The sequence below is a fragment of the Telmatherina bonti genome (genome assembly GCF_933228915.1).
Source record: "Telmatherina bonti genome assembly, chromosome: 10".
Taxonomy (NCBI): Eukaryota; Metazoa; Chordata; class Actinopteri; order Atheriniformes; family Telmatherinidae; genus Telmatherina; species Telmatherina bonti.
This window is the reverse complement of record NC_136628.1, coordinates 8,654,512-8,672,103: the sequence shown is the minus strand read 5'-3', so window position 1 is coordinate 8,672,103 and position 17,592 is coordinate 8,654,512. Positions and strand designations below refer to the sequence as shown.

Below are 17,592 nucleotides of genomic sequence, written 5' to 3'. Positions count from 1 at the left end.
TGGTTAAAAGATGTGTAGTTGTCTGATTTTACATGTAGAGCAGCTGAACCGTCTGGGGTTTTTCCTCCGGAGTGACGCATCGCTGCATTTCACCATCATTAATTCCCCGACACGTCAACGAGCAAATTCAGACCATATTGAAGATTTCTTTTAATTATTGTGGCTTTTAGGCGCTGGTACGAATATTCATGTCCTAAATATTCATGTCCTCGCTCCTCTTCCTCACCATCGTGTCCATCTACAGAGTGAAACCTCTTTGCATCTCTCTGGACAACTTTTTCAACTTTTTTTTTTTTTTTTTTTTTTTTTTAAAAAAGGTGGAGTATGTAAGATTTTCAATTTTTTTTAAAAAAAAAATATAAAATAACTACATTCATAATTACAGTTTTTTTTTTTTTTTTTTTTTTTTTTTTTTTAAAGATGTACGTTCCAATCTGTCCATATTTGATGTTATTAAATTACAAGTTTAATGACAAATGACAAAAAGCACTTTTTTTTTTACTGGTAGGCAAACATTTAAGAAGGGTTTTTGTCATTAATTAATTAAACTTGTAATTTAATAACATCAAATATGGACAGACTGGAACCTTCATGTTTAAAAAAACTAAACGGTTTTAGTTATTTTTTTTGGTTAATTTTTTTTTTTTTTTTTTTTAATATTGAAAATCTTACATACTCCACCTTTAAGCTAAGGCACTTTTTTCACTTAAAAACAAGAAATACCAGAAAATGTTTTTTTGTTTTTTTAAATAAAGTCCATATTGTTAATTTAAATTCCATCTCGTCAAAGCCTCTTAAACAGAAACAAAAAAAAAATTTAAAAAAAACACGAGGAGTTTTATCTTTCACTGGCAGCTATTTGGATGAACACACAGGTGCTTTTTAGACCATTTAGGTGAATTTGGGTAATTTGTCAGAGGACACCTGATAATCTCTCACGGCACACTAGTGTGGATGAAAAACCCAGCTCTAGACCTCCGTGCTCTTCATGGTTTCACCTCCCAGAAACTGGACTGATCGAGCCTGCCGTGTGTGAAACATCGCTGCCCTCTGGTGGCTGAAGATCAGATTAAAACAAATAAAAATATCAGACAAAGATGCAACATTTTCATTCTGAAGTTTAATGTTAATTCCATGCTGTGTTTCGGTAAGAATACAGATGGTACTTGTGGCTCCGGTGAGAATATCCAGTAGTACAAATCAGATTCACGTTACGCTTACAGAAAAGAAACGAGGGAAAAGAGATGAGAGGAGGAAACCTGAAAGAGTCGGGGGAGTAAAGATACAGCAGGCCTCCATTTCCCAAACTGGTTTTAGATAGTGCCGATGCAAAAACTGCATTACAATCAAGTGTTGAGCGTTCCCCTCTCACACGGACATATACACACTCTCTCACACACACACACACACACACACACACACGCGCGCGCGCGCGCGTTTCCGCTGTTAAAAAGCCATTACTCAACTATCTGCCTTTAGCGAACGTCGCTACAGCCTCGCAGCACAATACTTGGTCCGATGGTGGACGAGAGCAGAGGTCAGTGGTGCTCGGAGGTGGGGGTGGATGGGGAGGGGGGGCTGCAGGGGTAGGTCTGGTAACCAGAAAGTAAAAAGAGGGCACTTAGTTCTTCCTAAAAGCTTCAACGCATCCCTTTTAAACCTCCCACCGCTGCTTTATTCCCGAAATGTGTCGACCGAAGTGTTTGAAAACCGACAGCGTGGACGAGATGCCGTTTATAAACACATACGCAGGAAAAACCAGCAAAGTTTCGTCTTTAAATTAACGTCTTGCATATGTGTGTTACAGATACAGGCAAGCGGACTTGGCAACAGATGAAACAGCAAAGTAAAGCAAAATAAAAACCGTAAAACAGGACATGAACCTTAAAGGGAACGGGCTTGCAGAACGGGTAGGAGGGCGAACCCCCACCCCCTCCCCGGGGGGTGGAAACGTCCCCCAGGGGGACGGGGAAATGGCGTGCATACGAGGAGGAGAAGGCGGGACAGACAGGTGGAAATGGAGAAGGTAGAGAGAGGAGACGCAGCTGGAAAGTGTGGATGGCGACGGGAGCTCGTGCTGGGAGGAGTGGAGGAGGAAGAGGAGGCTCGTCTGGGGCTGTTCAGTCTCACTGGGCTTCATCCTCCGCGTCTTGCAGTGCTTCTTTGTTCTGTTCTTCAGCTGAGGAGACAAGGAGAACATGCAGCAGTCATTCTGGTTGTTCGGGTCGTTTTAAACGCTACGTTTCCCAGAATGCTCTTTGCTTCAAACACCTGCAGAAAAACCCGATTTCCTTTCACATCAGGATCAAACGTTTGACTAAACGCTGCATCGGCTCTTCCTCATGATAAAACCTGGACCTAAACCATCTGTAGTCCGGCGGCAGGCGACAGCAGCGGCGGTTTTACCTCATGGTTACGGCTGATTGGCCGCAGCTTAACGCCGTGAACGGCACTTTAAAACTACTGGTTCCTTCCTGCCAGTTGCGCCGCTACGGTCAGATGAAAGTATTTCGGAAATCTCTGGGTTTTGTTTGTGAACGGCGTTGGGATGGAGCGTGTCATGGATCGGAGCGCCGTCAGCATCGAGCTGTTGGAGCTGAACTGGGAGCTGAACTGGGAGCCTGGCCCCAGACAGGAAGGAGGAGGTCATACTGAGATGAGTTTCCTTTGGAAGGCGATCAGAGGGAAATCGGCACACAGCTGCTCCTCCATAATGAAAGCTTGTCAGCTGAGGTACTTCGGGTTCTGATCAGGATCCATCCTGGTTGCCTGGAGGTTTTCCAGACATGACCTACTGGGAGGAGACAGACCAGGTCCGGCTGCAGGAATCCCTTTTGGATTGGGAATCTCCCAGGATCCCTCCTGAATCTATGACCAGCATGAGCTCAGGGAAGTGGAAGATGGGAGGATCAGATGTGAACAGGTTCCCTGCAGACTTATCAGGAAAAAACTGTCCTGGAAACAAGCATGACATCATCTGCCGCTGTGCAGACATAGAAGCTCCTCTCTGACTAGCCGAGGTCTGAAACAGTGAGATCGTAGTCGTCGTCGCCACAGAGCGAAGCGAGTTTTCAGCTTCATCAGTACCGGTAACATCCATCCATCTTCTGCCGCTTATCCAGGTCAGGTCGAGGAGGCAGCAGGGAAACCCAGACTTCCCTTTCCTCCCCAGGGTGGGATGCCCTGTGAACCTGTACAACTGGTTGCTTAGAGAGGTTACCATAGAGACAGCACAGCCATCCGTGTGATGAAGAATTAAGAGGCATGGATGACAAAAGGCTGGAATCCATCCTGATTAAAATAGAAAGCGCAACTGTGCTCGTTAGCGCCTGAGTTAACCGGGACGTGAGAACGCTGCAGGAGACGGTGTGCTGTCGCCGCCGTTTGTCACGTCTCACTTTCTGTGCACGCGAGGGGAGTGAGGCAGCTGCAAGCTTTTTCCACATTTCTACATTCCTGGTGACGCGGCGGTATTCCCAGTCAGATGGCGGCTTCTGAAAACCATCCTGATGGTGGAGGTCATCTCACCCCCTCAGTTTGCGCCGGGTTTTTATTTATTTCCAGGTTATGTTGTGTTTCCGTTTACCTGAGAGGCCAGCGGGGCGTGCATCAGGTGACCATAAAGCTGCAGCGCCCCCTGGTGGGGGAAAAAGGCCAACTAACGATAGTTGTTGCCCAGTTTCACACCAGTTTGGTAACAAAGATCTCGTGTTACACATCAGATTGGTTGTTAAAACCAGGATGGGACCAATTCAATCAGACAGAACTGGGACTACTGAACCAGTGGTTCCCAGTCCAGTCGTCGTCTGGGATCTAAAGTGAATAGATCTGAGAACCAAACACTGAGCAGGATTTTCTACGTTTTCCTGGTGAGAAATGAAAACTTGAAACGACTCATGGACGACTTGAGACAACGAAACCGAGCATTTCTGTTCCAAACGTGCAGGAGAATGACGGTGGAGGAGGAAGCCTTGCGGTTAGTGTAGCGGTTAGTCTGGTTTTCCCTTCAGGCTCGGTGCTGTGAGGACGTTAGTGAGGGAAGGTTCGGGCGGTGCGACAGGAGTCACGGTGAAAAGAGCTCAAGACAGAAGGAATGACTTACAAAACACTGGAATAACGGAGAAGAGGGAAGAAAGATGGCTGTCCTTAAGAATCTAAAGAGGAATGAGGGGGGAGATGAAGGTTAGAGGAGGCTGTGAGTACGGAGTCGGAGGCTGCAAACAAAAAGCAATGATTAGAAAAACCACAGCGTTCAGGAGACCAGAGACAAGTTTGGTTTTTATTTCGGTGCAACTGTTGGCTTTAAAAGCATCAGAAGCAGGAGAGGAAGCGGCGTTTTCTTACCGTCCCCCTGAACGTCTGAGGTCCATAGTGTCAAGTTGTCGCGTAGCAACTGCATGATAAGTGTTGAGTCCTTATAGCTTTCCTCGCTCAGCGTATCCAGTTCTGCTATGGCGTTGTCAAACGCTTCCTTCGCCAACCTGGAGACACAAGATGGAGATCATCATGCCTCAAGAGAAGCAGAACAATCCGCATGACAGCAAGTTTAACCACGAAGGACAGGCGCGGGGAGGGGGGGGGGTTTGCAGGACACCAACAGGATGACCTGCTGGAGGCTGGAAGAAGTCCACACATAAACAAGGTCTTCACACAAACAGGGAACATCAGGAAGTGGACCAGAGGAAGCCAGGAGGAGTTTGGGTCTGGCTCCGGAGTTTAGGGCGACTTCTAGCGACCTGGACTGTGTGGACATACGGAGCACGATAACTAACGGTCAAACATGGACATGAATCAAGGACGTGGGGACGTTTCTCTGCAGCAGGAACTGGTGGTCCCCCCCCTCCAAGTCAACCAACGCTGGTTGAGAAATATGTCCTGGAACGTCTCAGTCACCCGTTTTCTTTGATGGCGGGGGTCTCCAGCTCTTGTCCAGCAGGTTTTACATGTTTCCTGCTTCAGCTTGCTCTGCTAAGACATGACCATAGACCGTACATAAAAAGATGGACGGAGCCTCTGTGACATCACCCGTAGGTTTCTGAAGAGCTAAATTGAAGCTCGGTGGGCGGTTCCTACCATCGACATCTTGGCAGGGACATGCGTGTCGTCTCTCCCGGAAAATACAAATATGGGCAAAGAGGTGGAGCTGAGAGGGGGCCTGTGAGCGTCATGGTGGATGATTGACATCGAGCGAACTCCGAGCTTTCCGTAGCTAAGAGCTAACTCGGAGATAACAGCAGCTAACCAGCTAACGGAGGTAAACGGGCTAAAGCTAAGTCACGCTGTTAACTGGCTAAAAACCGCCGTTGTTCTACGTTCTTCTGACTTGAAGCGGGAGATCGGGTACCTGTCAATCAAAAGGACACGCCCCTAAATATGCCGAATTTTGAGATTAAATTACTTTTAAACAGGGGAGTTAGAAAAACATTCACTCACCTGCAAGCACGGTCTGGCGAGTTGAGAATTTCATAATAGAAAACAGAAAAGTTAAGGGCCAATCCCAGGCGAATCGGATGCGTTGGAGGGAGTTCGATCATGGCGATGTCGCTTGCAGCTTTGTAAGCTACCAAGCTGTTCTCAGCTGCCTCCTTCCTGTCGTTGCCTGTGGCGAACTCTGCCAGGTACCTGTGGTAATCTCCCTTCCTGCGCAGGGGAAACAAAAAGGTCACAGGGATCAGCCTACGAACATACGGCAACACTGAATTCACTCAACACTGAACTCCAATTGATGCGGCTTCTTGTTAACAGGCTCCAGTATCTTTTACTCCACTTTCTTCATTTGCATCAAATGAATATCACCCCGATTTCCAGTCAAGTAAAATGACTCCTAAACCAGTTGGATACAGAGATTTGTCACCTCATGTCGGTTTATTTTCTCCCCGTTACATAATCCGAGAAATTTCCAGGAAAATAACTATCCAGGAAGGACCCCTTTGGGAAAAACACCTTAAAAAACGGGAGTTTCTGCGCCAAAATGAGATACTTTACAGGTATGACAAACTACCTAACTACTGGGTAATGCTGACTTACCCATCCGGAATGCTAGCAGAAACCATTCGGCTTTCTCTTCACGTGCATGACTCTCGTGCTGCCGTGGTACGTCAACTCTGCATGGCAGACTACACATTTCACCTTTTTGGACAGGTTGTTTAGCTGGAAAAACTCCCAAACTTTCTAAGCATGAGATCTAAAGCTGTTTTCACTCGACTGTTTGGGTTGCGCCGCCATCGGTTTTCAGTTCTTCGTTGGTTAAGACGACGCTGCACAAAATGACAATACTGCCCCGTGCCCTTCCTGTGGGACTTTGCGTCGTTTGCGTGGTGTTTAGAGTTCTTATACTGTCTGAAAAGTCGTGGTTGGTAAATGGCGTTAAGTTGCCTGGCGCAGTGTTTTATCAGCAAAGCCGTTGTGAGCGTTTATAACACGACACATCGAATTTTTATTGTCGACGAATCCTTGCAGCCCTAAAACTGATCCTGAAAAAGCTTTTAATATAATCTTCAAAGACTGAAAACTACTTAATCCAAGTGTTTTGCATTGCTTAAACGGGAAAATGCATCATTTCAGATGAGAATGTGGTCTTTTATTGACTACCATAAGACAGGGAAAAGGTAAGAGTAGCAGAAAGCAGTTTCTGGACAAATGTGTGAAAACGATGTCTGAATATTCATTAACTCTGAAACTGATGATCTGAATCTTTTAATTCACCAACATTGAGTCATGCTTAAGCAAGCAGATCCATTTTGCTGAACTAGAAGCGTTAAACTCTGACTGGATGAAGAGGACCAAACTGCAGCCGCTCCTCAGTCAGACGGCAGCCTGGACATCAACTTGTCTGTCATCTGTGTGTTCATGCAGACAGATGTCTGACCAGACTGACCAGAGAGCACAACCATGACGTCACACCTACATTTTGTAATAGAAAACCTTGGACTCTCCCGTGGTTGCAGCTAAGATGAGGTGCTTGTCCAGTACATCCAGAATGTCGTTGCAGATCGACTTCAGCTCCTTCTCAACCTGCAGACCAAAACACACAAATGAACTGGGAACCATTACTGGATTTTGCTTCCAAACCAGCTGATTTAGTCACGTATTCTTCCGATTTGTTTCTTTGTGGCGAGTGGTTTGAGTTTAAAACCCTAAAATAACTGGTGATTACTACACTTATCTCTATTGAATAAAACAAGCAGAAACACCACTTTTAAGATCAATTTTATCTAAATTATGCTTCTATTATGGTGTCCAATTAAGGAATTGTGGAAAAGAAATCCTTCCAGCCTGGTTTTCCCACCACAGCCATCTGAAAGCGAGCTATCCGCAGCACTTTTCCATGACTTTTGTGTCAAACAAACAAAAAAAAAGGAAGATTTGCTCCAGGATTTTAGAGAATTAAATGAAAACAGTGAAGTGAAAACAAGTCTGACCGTTTTCCTGTATTCACGGATCATCTTTAGTTTGTCCTCGCCGCCTTTGTTTTCTTCTTTCTGTTCGAGGCTACTGATTATCCTCCACGAGGCTCTTCTGGCTCCGATCACATTCTTATACGCCACCGACAGCAGGTTCCTCTCCTCCACCGTCAGCTCCACGTCCATACTGGCCACCTTCTTCATGGACTCCACCATTTCTGAGACACACAGAGACACAGCGTTGAAAGTGGGCGTGAAATCATCTGCTCTGACTGGGACCTTCAGCCATCCTGCCATTAGCTGTTAGCAACTGTTAGCATGCTAGTCCTGCTCATGTCAGAAAGACTTGCAGACTTCTCCAGACGTCTCGGTCTGCACCAGATCTCTGGCCTGATACATAAAACTGAGTCGTTTCTCCATTAAACATTGTGGCTAATTAATAGTAAAGATCCCTCAATGCTGACATTTTACATGAGGGATTATGTCTGAACCGTATCACAGAATGAAGACCACGCTACTGCTAAATACCTGCAGAAGAGGCGCGTTGGAGAGGGAAACCATGTCATAGAAAGTAAAGTCAGGGTTATTCAGCAAAGGACGGCTCACCTGCCGGTAAAGCTGACATAAGTAGTTGGAGGGAAAATGTTTCACCACCTGCAGGATACCCACGTAGCTATAAATGACATTAAAGTGACACTGAAATGAAATTTTTATTTGTAATTATGTATAACTGCGGTCTGGTTTGGTGACTGAACGCCACAAAATCAAACAGAAAAATAGAACAAATCGGTTCTGACAGCTTCACTGTTGAACATGACGCCTTTTTTTTAAAGTGATAATCACCGTGAAATATTGTTATTTATCATCATTATGATCTAGCAGTGTCCCAAACAGCAGTGAGACTTATAAAAGGCCGCTGGAAGTCACAGCTAGCGACACGGTTTTCTAAATTCTCCAAAAGATAAGTTGAAAAGCAAATTTTCCCAGAAAGAAATCTGTTCGGGCAGACTGAAGCCTTTTATCCGTTTTCTCTGAGAGTTAATCTGCATTATCATCATATTAGTTTATGAAGTTGCCAATGACAGGAATGATAAAACTAAAAGGGCGTGTAAGGGATGTTTATAGGGCTGTGAGGATATGTTTGTGTCCCGATTCGATTCGGATTTTTTAGGTGCCGATTCGATTTAAATTGCGATTCTCACAAGTTTTTGATATTGCTGATTTTTGTAGATTAAAAACTAAATAAATGTACAAAACTTTTTTTTTCCCCTCGTTTTTCTTGATTTCAATGAGGAAAAAACAACACAGCAGCCAGATCATCATTCTGCTGCTGCTGTAATACCCAAAGATCAATAAAAAGACAAAAATTTTATTTAAAAATTTAAAAAATAGACTTTTTTTTTACAAAAAAAATCTATATATATATAAAAAAAAAAAAATCCTGATTTCCAATTTTTTGATTCGACTTTCCTGCCCCTAGATGTTTATGTGATTTAACACATTTATAACACTGGAAAACACTTTGTGACATCTGTAACTGTGACGTCCTTATTCTGGTCTAAATGTCGGCCAGATTCTTTCTGGTCATTTACACATGAAAACACAGTTTGCTTCGCAGCTAAAGAGACATTTTAATGAAATGGATGGCGAAGCAGCAGAATGTAAATTTCAGAAACTGCTGGGATTTGGGTAAACGCAGCTGGTAAATCCTCTCCCACTGCTGCAGCCCATCATCCCTCCACCTCCCTGAAGACGTTCTGCATTTCTAGTTTACTGCTCCAAACTGGACCACAGACGACACGTCTGACATTCCCGATGAAGACCAGAAGCTGCGGCGGATTCACCACAATCGGACACATTTCTGAGCCAGCCCAGTGAAGAGCCGGGTGTCGCTACGTAAAAAGCCAAAGTGGTGGAAAATGTATCCGTTTTATAGGAGATGTCCGTTCTGGAGTCCAACAGAACAAAAGGAAAACGTTGCAGAAACTTCTAAACAAACAAGAAGCTGTAATTCTGCCATCTTCTTCCACTGGTCATGTTGGGTTAAACTGCTCTACGTGGAGTATGTCTGTAATTCCCTCTGAACTGTGGTTTACGTGCAGGAAAAAGGGGTTTTTGTAGTTTATGGATCTGGTTCCGTATCAAGTCAGCTGTTTTCAGCGGGCCAGGAGCCTCAACGTAAACTTCTTTTAACTCGTAGTTCCTCCACAGAAAGACATCACTGCTTTAGTTAAAACGCTGCGGGGCACAGGCATAGAAAGCTCCTCCATTGTACTCAAGCAGAGGCAAATTCAACCCATCACAGATCAGGAGGGCAGCAGTGAGTTGTGACCAGAGGAATCTGACTCGATAAATTACCGGCACTGTCCAAACATTTATGCACCACAGTGTTTATTACGATAATTAGGCAGCATTTCAGTGTTTTTCCACCGTAACGGAGCCAATTCAGGAGAGAACGCTGGTCGTTCCCTTCGGTGGAAACACTGAAGAGAAAAATCTGCTTTTTCAGAAGGTAACTAACATTTCTCTTCTCTGCTGTGAAGGAAACGAGGCTGAAACCAAACATTCAGTGTGTTACATATTAATGTATAAAATTCATATTTTTATTTAATTTTATCAGATGCATTTCAGAATAATTCTAGAAAAATTTGTTCAAGTATTTATTAATGTTTGTTATGTGTCTTTTAAAAAACAGTGCAAACTTTGCCACTGATTTAGTCATTTGTTTTCATTGACTTAAGTTTGTTTTATTTATTATTTTTAGTATCAGCCTTTAAAAAAAAAAAAACTGTCTTAACATACAACTTAAAAATTTGTTGAAGGCAAATCTGCTGTCAAGTGTCTTTTAAAGACATTAATGAACGCTTTTACCTTCATTTAGAGGCCAAATATGAACAATTAAAAGCACAGTTTGATGATATCCTAAAGGATTTAGACCAGGGGTGTCCAGCTCCGGTCCTCGAAGGCCACAGTCATGCAGGTTTTCCATGCATCCCTGCTACAACACACCTGAATCAAACTAATCAGTCATTGTGCAGGAATTAATTGGTTGTTTGGTCCATTTAATGGAAGCCAGGTGTGTTGGAGCAGGGATACATGGAAAACCTGCAGGACGGTGACCCCAGAGGACCGACTTTGGACACCCCTGATTTAGACACGAAGCTTCATCTGATGCAGCCGGTGTCTCTTTGCCCAGATGAAGCAGCGGGGGATGAATTATCTTGAGCTTTACCAGGTTGATGGAGTAACGTTACACATCTAAAAAAAAAATGGATTTCTATACGTTATGTCTGGTTTCATTTATGGTGAACAAGCAACTAATTCAATCTTTAACCATTTAAACTCGGAGCTGAGCCTCCCTCTGCATTGTCATAATGGAAGGACTAGGACGCTGCCCACATTGAAGCGCCTCTAATGCATTTACACGGCACTCAGCACCCATGGAGGGATGCCAGGATCCCAGCCAACACAAGGAACCGCTGTCATTTCAAATCTTCAGCCTGATTTAATATCATGTTGCTTAAAATAAGAATATACAGCAGAGTCCAGGGCGGGGTGGTGGGGGGGTTCTGCTGTTAAGAAGTCAGTAGTAAACCGAACAGGTCGTTTCTCTGGGGATTCATTTTAACTATAGGAAGATGTTGAAGGAGGTAATAAAGCATTTCTGGAGTGGTTTTGCTGTTGTCAGCAATAATTGTGTACTTTGTCAGATTAACCTTAAGAAATGAAGAATTACGTTAAATGTAAATTACTTGAATGCTAAAAGTGATGCAGCCTGGTTCCAGCCAGACGGTCAAAAACATACGCTGTACATGGATGACATCAAGCTAAACGCTAAGAGGGAGCAGGACGTTGACCCAGTTAGACAGTGTCTAACTGGAGAAATGTGGGAAGATGATAAAGAGAGGGAAGGTAATTCTCTCTCTCTCTCTACACACACACATATACATTATATATATATATATATATATATATATATATATATATATATATATATATATATATTCAATTCAAAAATAGGGATTATTTGCTTCACAATTTCAAAATTGATTTTTTATAATAAAAAAAATCCATTATGAAATTTTGGCCATTTTTTATTGTTTTTATTGATCTTTTTACTTGTCTTCTCTTGTGTTATAGTCACAGAATGATGGTCTGGCTACTCTGTTTTTTTCTGAATGAAATAAGGAAAAATGACGAGCAAAAAAAGTTTCACACATTTTTTGTTTTTGTTTTTAATCTACAAAAATTAGCAATATCAAAGAATTTTTAGAAACGCAATTTAAATCGAATCAGCACCGAAAAAAATCGGAATCGAAACAAAACCATATCGTCACAGTCCTAATATTCATTCATTCATCCTAACCGCTTCGTCTGATGAAGGGTCGCTGGATTCTTGTAGAGGCAGAAAGATGCAGCGAATTTCTCCGAATTATTGTAATATTAATATTACAATAATGTTCTCTTTTGTGTCATGCAACGTTAAAACTTCCATGCTGCACTAAAGTCCAAAGCAAGTTGAAAAAAATCAAACTAAATGACAGAACATTTCATTTCAATGTTACTTTTAGTAAACAGGAATATCATGCAGCCCAGTTCCTGGACTTTATCGTACAAAGCTGCTGGTCAACCTGCGGGAGGTGAAACATGGGTGCATTTCTTCCTTTCTCTGCAACACCTTTACAGACTGCTGATCCGACCTGAACAATCACACCTTGGTCTTTTCTTTTATCTATACCCGTAACTGTTATCAGTTGTGTAAAATTAGGCGACTGTGACATCGTCACGTTAGGTATCTTCATCCTTCTGGAGCCTGAAGTTACCACATCTGAACATGAGGGCGGAGTCAGAGGCTGATATTTGAACATTAGTATATTTTAAAGACAAAACTCCATCAAAATGGAGACGATCATGAAGAATGTATTGAGACAACGACACCACTGTGATCGTAGGGAAAATGTACTGCGGCGATTCATCTGAACAGCAATTATTTGCCGCCATCTGTGGTGACGTTCTGATTTCCACCTCACTCACTTTAAATCAAAGCTTTTCATCTTAAAAATCTCTGAAAGCCATCAGCTTATAAAATATCCCCGACCGGTCTGTTTATGAGATCATTACCTGCTTTGTTAAATCAAGTTTGAGAAGAGAAAATGTGCAGATAAAGACTGAAAACAGATGAATGGTGTGAAACTGAAACACGCCAGCATCAGCTAAAAAGATGTGTGACGGTACAGACTTCTCTTTCTGGGAAAAGGTTATTTTTCTGCATTTTTCAGACAAACGGAGCAGGGAGAGCTGGATGTGTGAAGCCTGGACAGTTTAATCGTTAATGACTTTTCATACGAGACAAAATGATGGAAAATATCTCCATAAAAACAACGATGGCTACCTTGAAGAAAGACCCTGTTGTGGTTTCCAACAGAGCTGCATTAAAACCAGTTTTTCATGGTTCTGGATATGTAACATTTCACTGGGCGCAGGCTGACTTGCAGGAATCAGCTGGTTTTAGGTGAAAGAAGAAGTCTGAAAGGGCAGATCTGCTGGATCTGAGTAAAACACATCTGATGAGGGCGTAACAACACGAGGGTTTCAGACATATGGTGCAGGTTCCAGTCAGGCCCACCAGGCGGTCTGCGAAAAGTTTTATTTATTTACGTTTTAAAACATTTCCATGGTAGGATGATATCTTTTTTTGCTTCTATTCAGAGGCGAGTTTCGGATGATCAGGTTTACTACACAGATGAGGTAAAATATCTTCCAGCTTTGACAAATTCATGTAAAAATAATGTAGAACGCTGGATTTTCCAGTTCCAGGCTAAATGAAGCTAAATATTGTTTAAACTTTCTCATGGTTTGTTTTTGATAATAAGTGTTAACTTGTAAGTTGTCATGAAGGTAAACCTGACATATTAAACCTAAAATGGATTTTTGAACCAGGCTGTAAACATGTTTATTTCTGCTGTAAACATGTTTATTTCTGCTGTAAACATGTTTATTTCTGCTGTAAACATGTTTATTTCTGCTGTGAAGTTGGTCTTTTTAACATGGGAGTCTATGGGGATTTGCTGTTTTAAAGCCCCTAGTGGATGAAGGGGGAACTGCAGTTTTATGCACTTCTGCACTGGAGGATGGCGCTTAAGTGAGAAATTAAATATAATCACAAACTAGAAACTTGAAAATGATTGGGAAGTAAAAAGCTGAGAGAATCTCATCCTCGTTTCTATTTGTAGGTAAAGACTAACCTGAGAAAGAGATTGCAGGGGGGTGCAGCCTCACAGTTTCCCTACAACAGGGCCTTGGAGCTCTTCTATAAGATATTAGAAAATAAAATTTGTGCTCTCGATCTGGGTGCAAATTTTGCCACTGACTCAGTAATTTGTTTTCATTTTCATAAGTTTGTTTTATTATTTTTAGTCTCGGCCTTTAAAAACAAACAAAAAAAACTATTTTAACATACAACTTAATTTGTTAAAGGCAAACCTGCAGTCAAGTGTCTTGTTTACGCCCCCACAACTCCTCACAGAGGCTGCCAAGGCAGCAGAAAAACACCTTAGGAAACACTGATCTTGATAATGCATTCCGGGTGGGAAAATGTAATTTAAAAAAAATTTAAAATCTGGATTTTTTTTTTTTTGCTTCAGTTTTAAAAATCAATTTTTTTGTTAAAAATTTATTTTTATTTAAACAAATCAAGATAATATATTATAAAAATTTGTCATTTTTATTATTTTAGTAATCTTTTAACTTCTCTTCTTGTGCATTATGGCAGCAGAACAATGATCTGGCAACTGTGTTGTTTTTTTTTCCTAATTGAAATCAAGAAAAATGACGAGCAAAATAAATTTTATATACAAAAATCAGCAATATCAAAGAATTGTGCGATTTAAATTGCGATTCTAATCGGCACCAGAAAAATTGAAATCAAATCGGGACAAAAGCATATCGTCACAGCCCTATAATGCATGTGTATTTCTTTTCACTTAGACGAGTTCAGCTCGGGTCCACAAAGACTGCAGTCCTCCAAGTTTTACATGTTTTCTCATTCAAATGGAAGTCCCGTTAGTCTGATTCTGGTGTTGTAACAGGAAACATCCTAAACCTGCAGCTTTGAACACCCTGGTACTAAAACATTTTTTTATTATAAAAAAAAAAGTTAATATTGCATTTTACTTGAGTTGTGATCCCTGAACAATAATGAGTTGACAGTCCTGGTCTACATATATTCAGTGACAATCAAGTCAACAGCATCAATACTAACTGAAATCCCTGATCAAAGCCCTTATACAGTCATCATTTAACAAACATGTTTAATAAAGTACACGTTAAATTGTTTCCATCAGATTTGTTCTTTCAACCAACATGTCTTATTTCATAAGGAACACACTATTTTAAAAGATAAGATGTTTAACTATGATAACTTGTTGTGTGATTAAGATCAGGAACTAAATGTTTGGATATTTTTGCTGCTTTCTGTGATTTGATGTGAATTAAAGTGATTTGTTAAATCTACACCTGAAGGCACAATCTGTGACACAAGTAAATGTCAAATTGTTATCCATCGAATCAATAAATTATATCATGATCAAACTCGACATACACTAATAAACATAATGCAGTAAACAGCTCTGAGATGACAAACCTTATTATTACCTGTACTGGTAACGGTGAATTAATGTAATGGTTGTAATGGTATTAACCGTAACAGTTGGTTTTGCTTTATGTATTTGTGTTTATTTTCCTCTTTCCAGTGTAACAATAAAGTTTTTAACTTCACAAAATGTAAGACATTTAAAATATTAATTGCAAAAATGAAATAAATGACAACATTGCTGACTTTTTTTTTTTTTAACTGTTCAAACATCCTGTTGAGTCAGACTCAGACCGAGAGCCAAGCCAATGTACCATTTAAAACAACAATACAGCTGAATAAATATTAGGGGTGGGATAATCTAATTGAAAAATCGAAAATTGGAATATTTTGCTTCACAATTTTTGTTTTGGGAAAAAAAAGTTTTTTTTTTCCAGGTAAATAAAAATAATCCATTTTAAAATTTTTGTCATTTTTATTATTTTTATTGATCTTTTTACTTGTCTTCTTGGGAATTATAGCAGCAGAATGATGATCTGGCTACTGTGTTTTTCCTGATTGAAATTATGAAAATGGCGAGCAAAAAAAAAAAAAAGTTTTATACATTTTTTTTGTTGTTGTTGTTTTTAATCTACAAAAATCAGCAATATCTAGGAATTGTGAGAATCGCAATTTAAATCAAATCGTCACCCAAAAAATCGTAATCGAATCGGGACACAAGCATTTCCTCACAGCCCTAAAAATCGACCCGCAGTTTGCAGGACTGAAGTCCTGATCCAGAAGTAAGTGCAGCAAAAATAACCAATTCTTTACGTTTCACACCTGGTTTCGTAAATGATACTATTATTATTAGTAACAGTTGGTATAAGGCCATTTTTGTATCAAACGGTGGAAATCTAAGACCGGTTAAAGGACCCGGTGGGGGCGGTGTGCGCGCGCCGACTGCGGCTGGTTTCTAGGAATATTCCTCTGCTTGTTGAATAAAATAGAGCCTTGCAAATGCTTAATAAACCCAGTTTGTGTGGAAGCCATGGTGGATGGGGTGTGGACTTCATTTTTTAATGATGTTTGGCGTGACGCGTGTCGGTACTGAGGAGAGGCTATCCAGCTAGTTAGCAACTTGGTGAGCTTGCTAACTAGCGCTAACTAACAGGGGGGACTAGCTTCGTTCAGAGTCACTAACATAACTGTTCACTGAACACCACGGCACACAACGGGGCTCGCTTTCCGACACGCTGGTGGTGTTTCTGCTTTCAATTAAATGCATTTAAAGGCTTTTTTGTTTCATTGGGGAGGGAAAATCTCCGCCATTTTGTCTCCTATCACCCAACAAATCCATGCGGACTGCTTTACCTGCGTCTCCAAGCCCCCTGCGCAGGGAGACAGAGGGGGGAGAGAAAGGGCCAGGCGTTCTGCGTCCAGTGCCTTACCGTCATATCGCTCCGCTTGTTCGGCGAGCTTTGCCTGGTAAACTAAGTTCTCTCTGTCTGCCATGGTGCCTGTGTAGCGGGGCTTGTCGTGTGGTCCCGGTGGAAATGGGAGAATATCGGCTCCTCGACTGTTCCTGGTGGTGGATCAGCAACAGCTCTGTCGCTCCGCTGAGCCGAAGACCCACCGGTAGCGCTGGCGTAAAGATGGCGTCGCTGCTCCATCCGGGAAGTCCATGCTTCTTCCACGCCTCCACCCTCCCCAAAAATACACCCTTTCATTAGAGACTGAATTTACAACAGTCACTCAAATAACTGAACACTTAAAAAAAGGAACAATAAATAAAAATTTGTAAAAATATAATTTAGTAATATAAGACACTGTTTTTTCATTTAATTGAGTTGAAGAAAGAAAAAAAAAAACAACACATTGGTCCTGGACAAATTAGAGCACTTTTCTGTTGAACAGTGGGACAAAATACCTGTCAGCAGGTGGAGAAGTCTGATTAAGAGGAACAGAAATGTTCAATTCAGCTTTATTTATATAGCGTCAAATCACAGCAATGCCATCTCAAGACGCTTTACAGGCAGGGAAAAAAACCTAATGAAAGCAAATTCAACAGATTGAGTTGGAGGCTCCAACTCAATCTCCCATCCTGAGCAAGCACACTGGCAACAGTGGGAAGGAAAAAACTCCCTTTTAACAGGAAGGAAACCTCCGGCAGAACCCGGCTCAAGGACAGGCAACCTCTGCTGTGTGGGGGGAAGAGGACAGAAAGAAAACAGACAAAAGGAACTGCCACTCCCGGCCAGGGAGACCTGCTGAGACAGGAGACATACATGTTAATGATGCAACACTGTTATTGGGGGAGGGGGGATAAGAGAGAGATCAAGAGAGAGAGACTGTAGCAGGACATTAAAGGATTGTTCAACTAAATATTGGTTTATGAGTGATGTAATATGTAATAAATTATCTGATTTGTTTGCTTTTTAAAAAAAAATATTTCCATTGAAGCAGAATTAGAAAATAATGTAATGATTTTCATAAATTTTTAATTTTTTTATTACTTTAGTCAATTTCAGCTTATTTTACAGGCAGCTGTTTTTTTCCTTCTTTTATGAAAGGGTATGAATAAATATGAGCACAACTGTATTACCCCTCTGAAGTTTA

At 41.5% G+C, this 17,592-nt stretch overlaps 1 protein-coding gene across 2 annotated transcripts; it reads right to left on the bottom strand.

Moving 5' to 3' along the window:
* Positions 1-1,102: 1,102 nt before the first annotated feature.
* LOC306761428 (14-3-3 protein epsilon) lies at positions 1,103-16,650 on the bottom strand. 2 transcript variants are annotated; one of them, XM_079247580.1, is made up of 7 exons: positions 16,425-16,649; positions 7,422-7,621; positions 6,908-7,014; positions 5,434-5,640; positions 4,345-4,481; positions 4,103-4,154; positions 1,103-2,179 (listed from the first exon to the last, which is right to left on the bottom strand). In XM_079247580.1, the coding sequence occupies exons 1-6, from the start codon at positions 16,486-16,488 to the stop codon at positions 4,147-4,149; spliced, it is 723 nt and encodes a 240-aa protein (XP_079103706.1). In that variant the 5' UTR covers positions 16,489-16,649; the 3' UTR covers positions 1,103-2,179; positions 4,103-4,146. The 2 variants fall into 2 exon arrangements, with proteins under 2 accessions (XP_079103706.1, XP_079103705.1); XM_079247579.1 differs by lacking the exon at positions 4,103-4,154 and having other exon boundaries at positions 16,425-16,650.
* Between the last annotated feature and the right edge of the window lie 942 nt (positions 16,651-17,592).

Coding starts and splice junctions, on each gene's coding strand:
- LOC306761428 (XM_079247579.1), bottom strand. CDS start 16,488: ATGGCAGACAGAGAGAACTTAGTTTACCAGGCAAAGCTCGCCGAACAA. Junction 7,622..16,424: donor ACAAGCGGAGCGATATGACG/GTAAGGCACTGG, acceptor TGTGTGTCTCAG/AAATGGTGGAGTCCATGAAG. Junction 2,180..4,344: donor CTCAGACGTTCAGGGGGACG/GTAAGAAAACGC, acceptor TTGTCTCCTCAG/CTGAAGAACAGAACAAAGAA.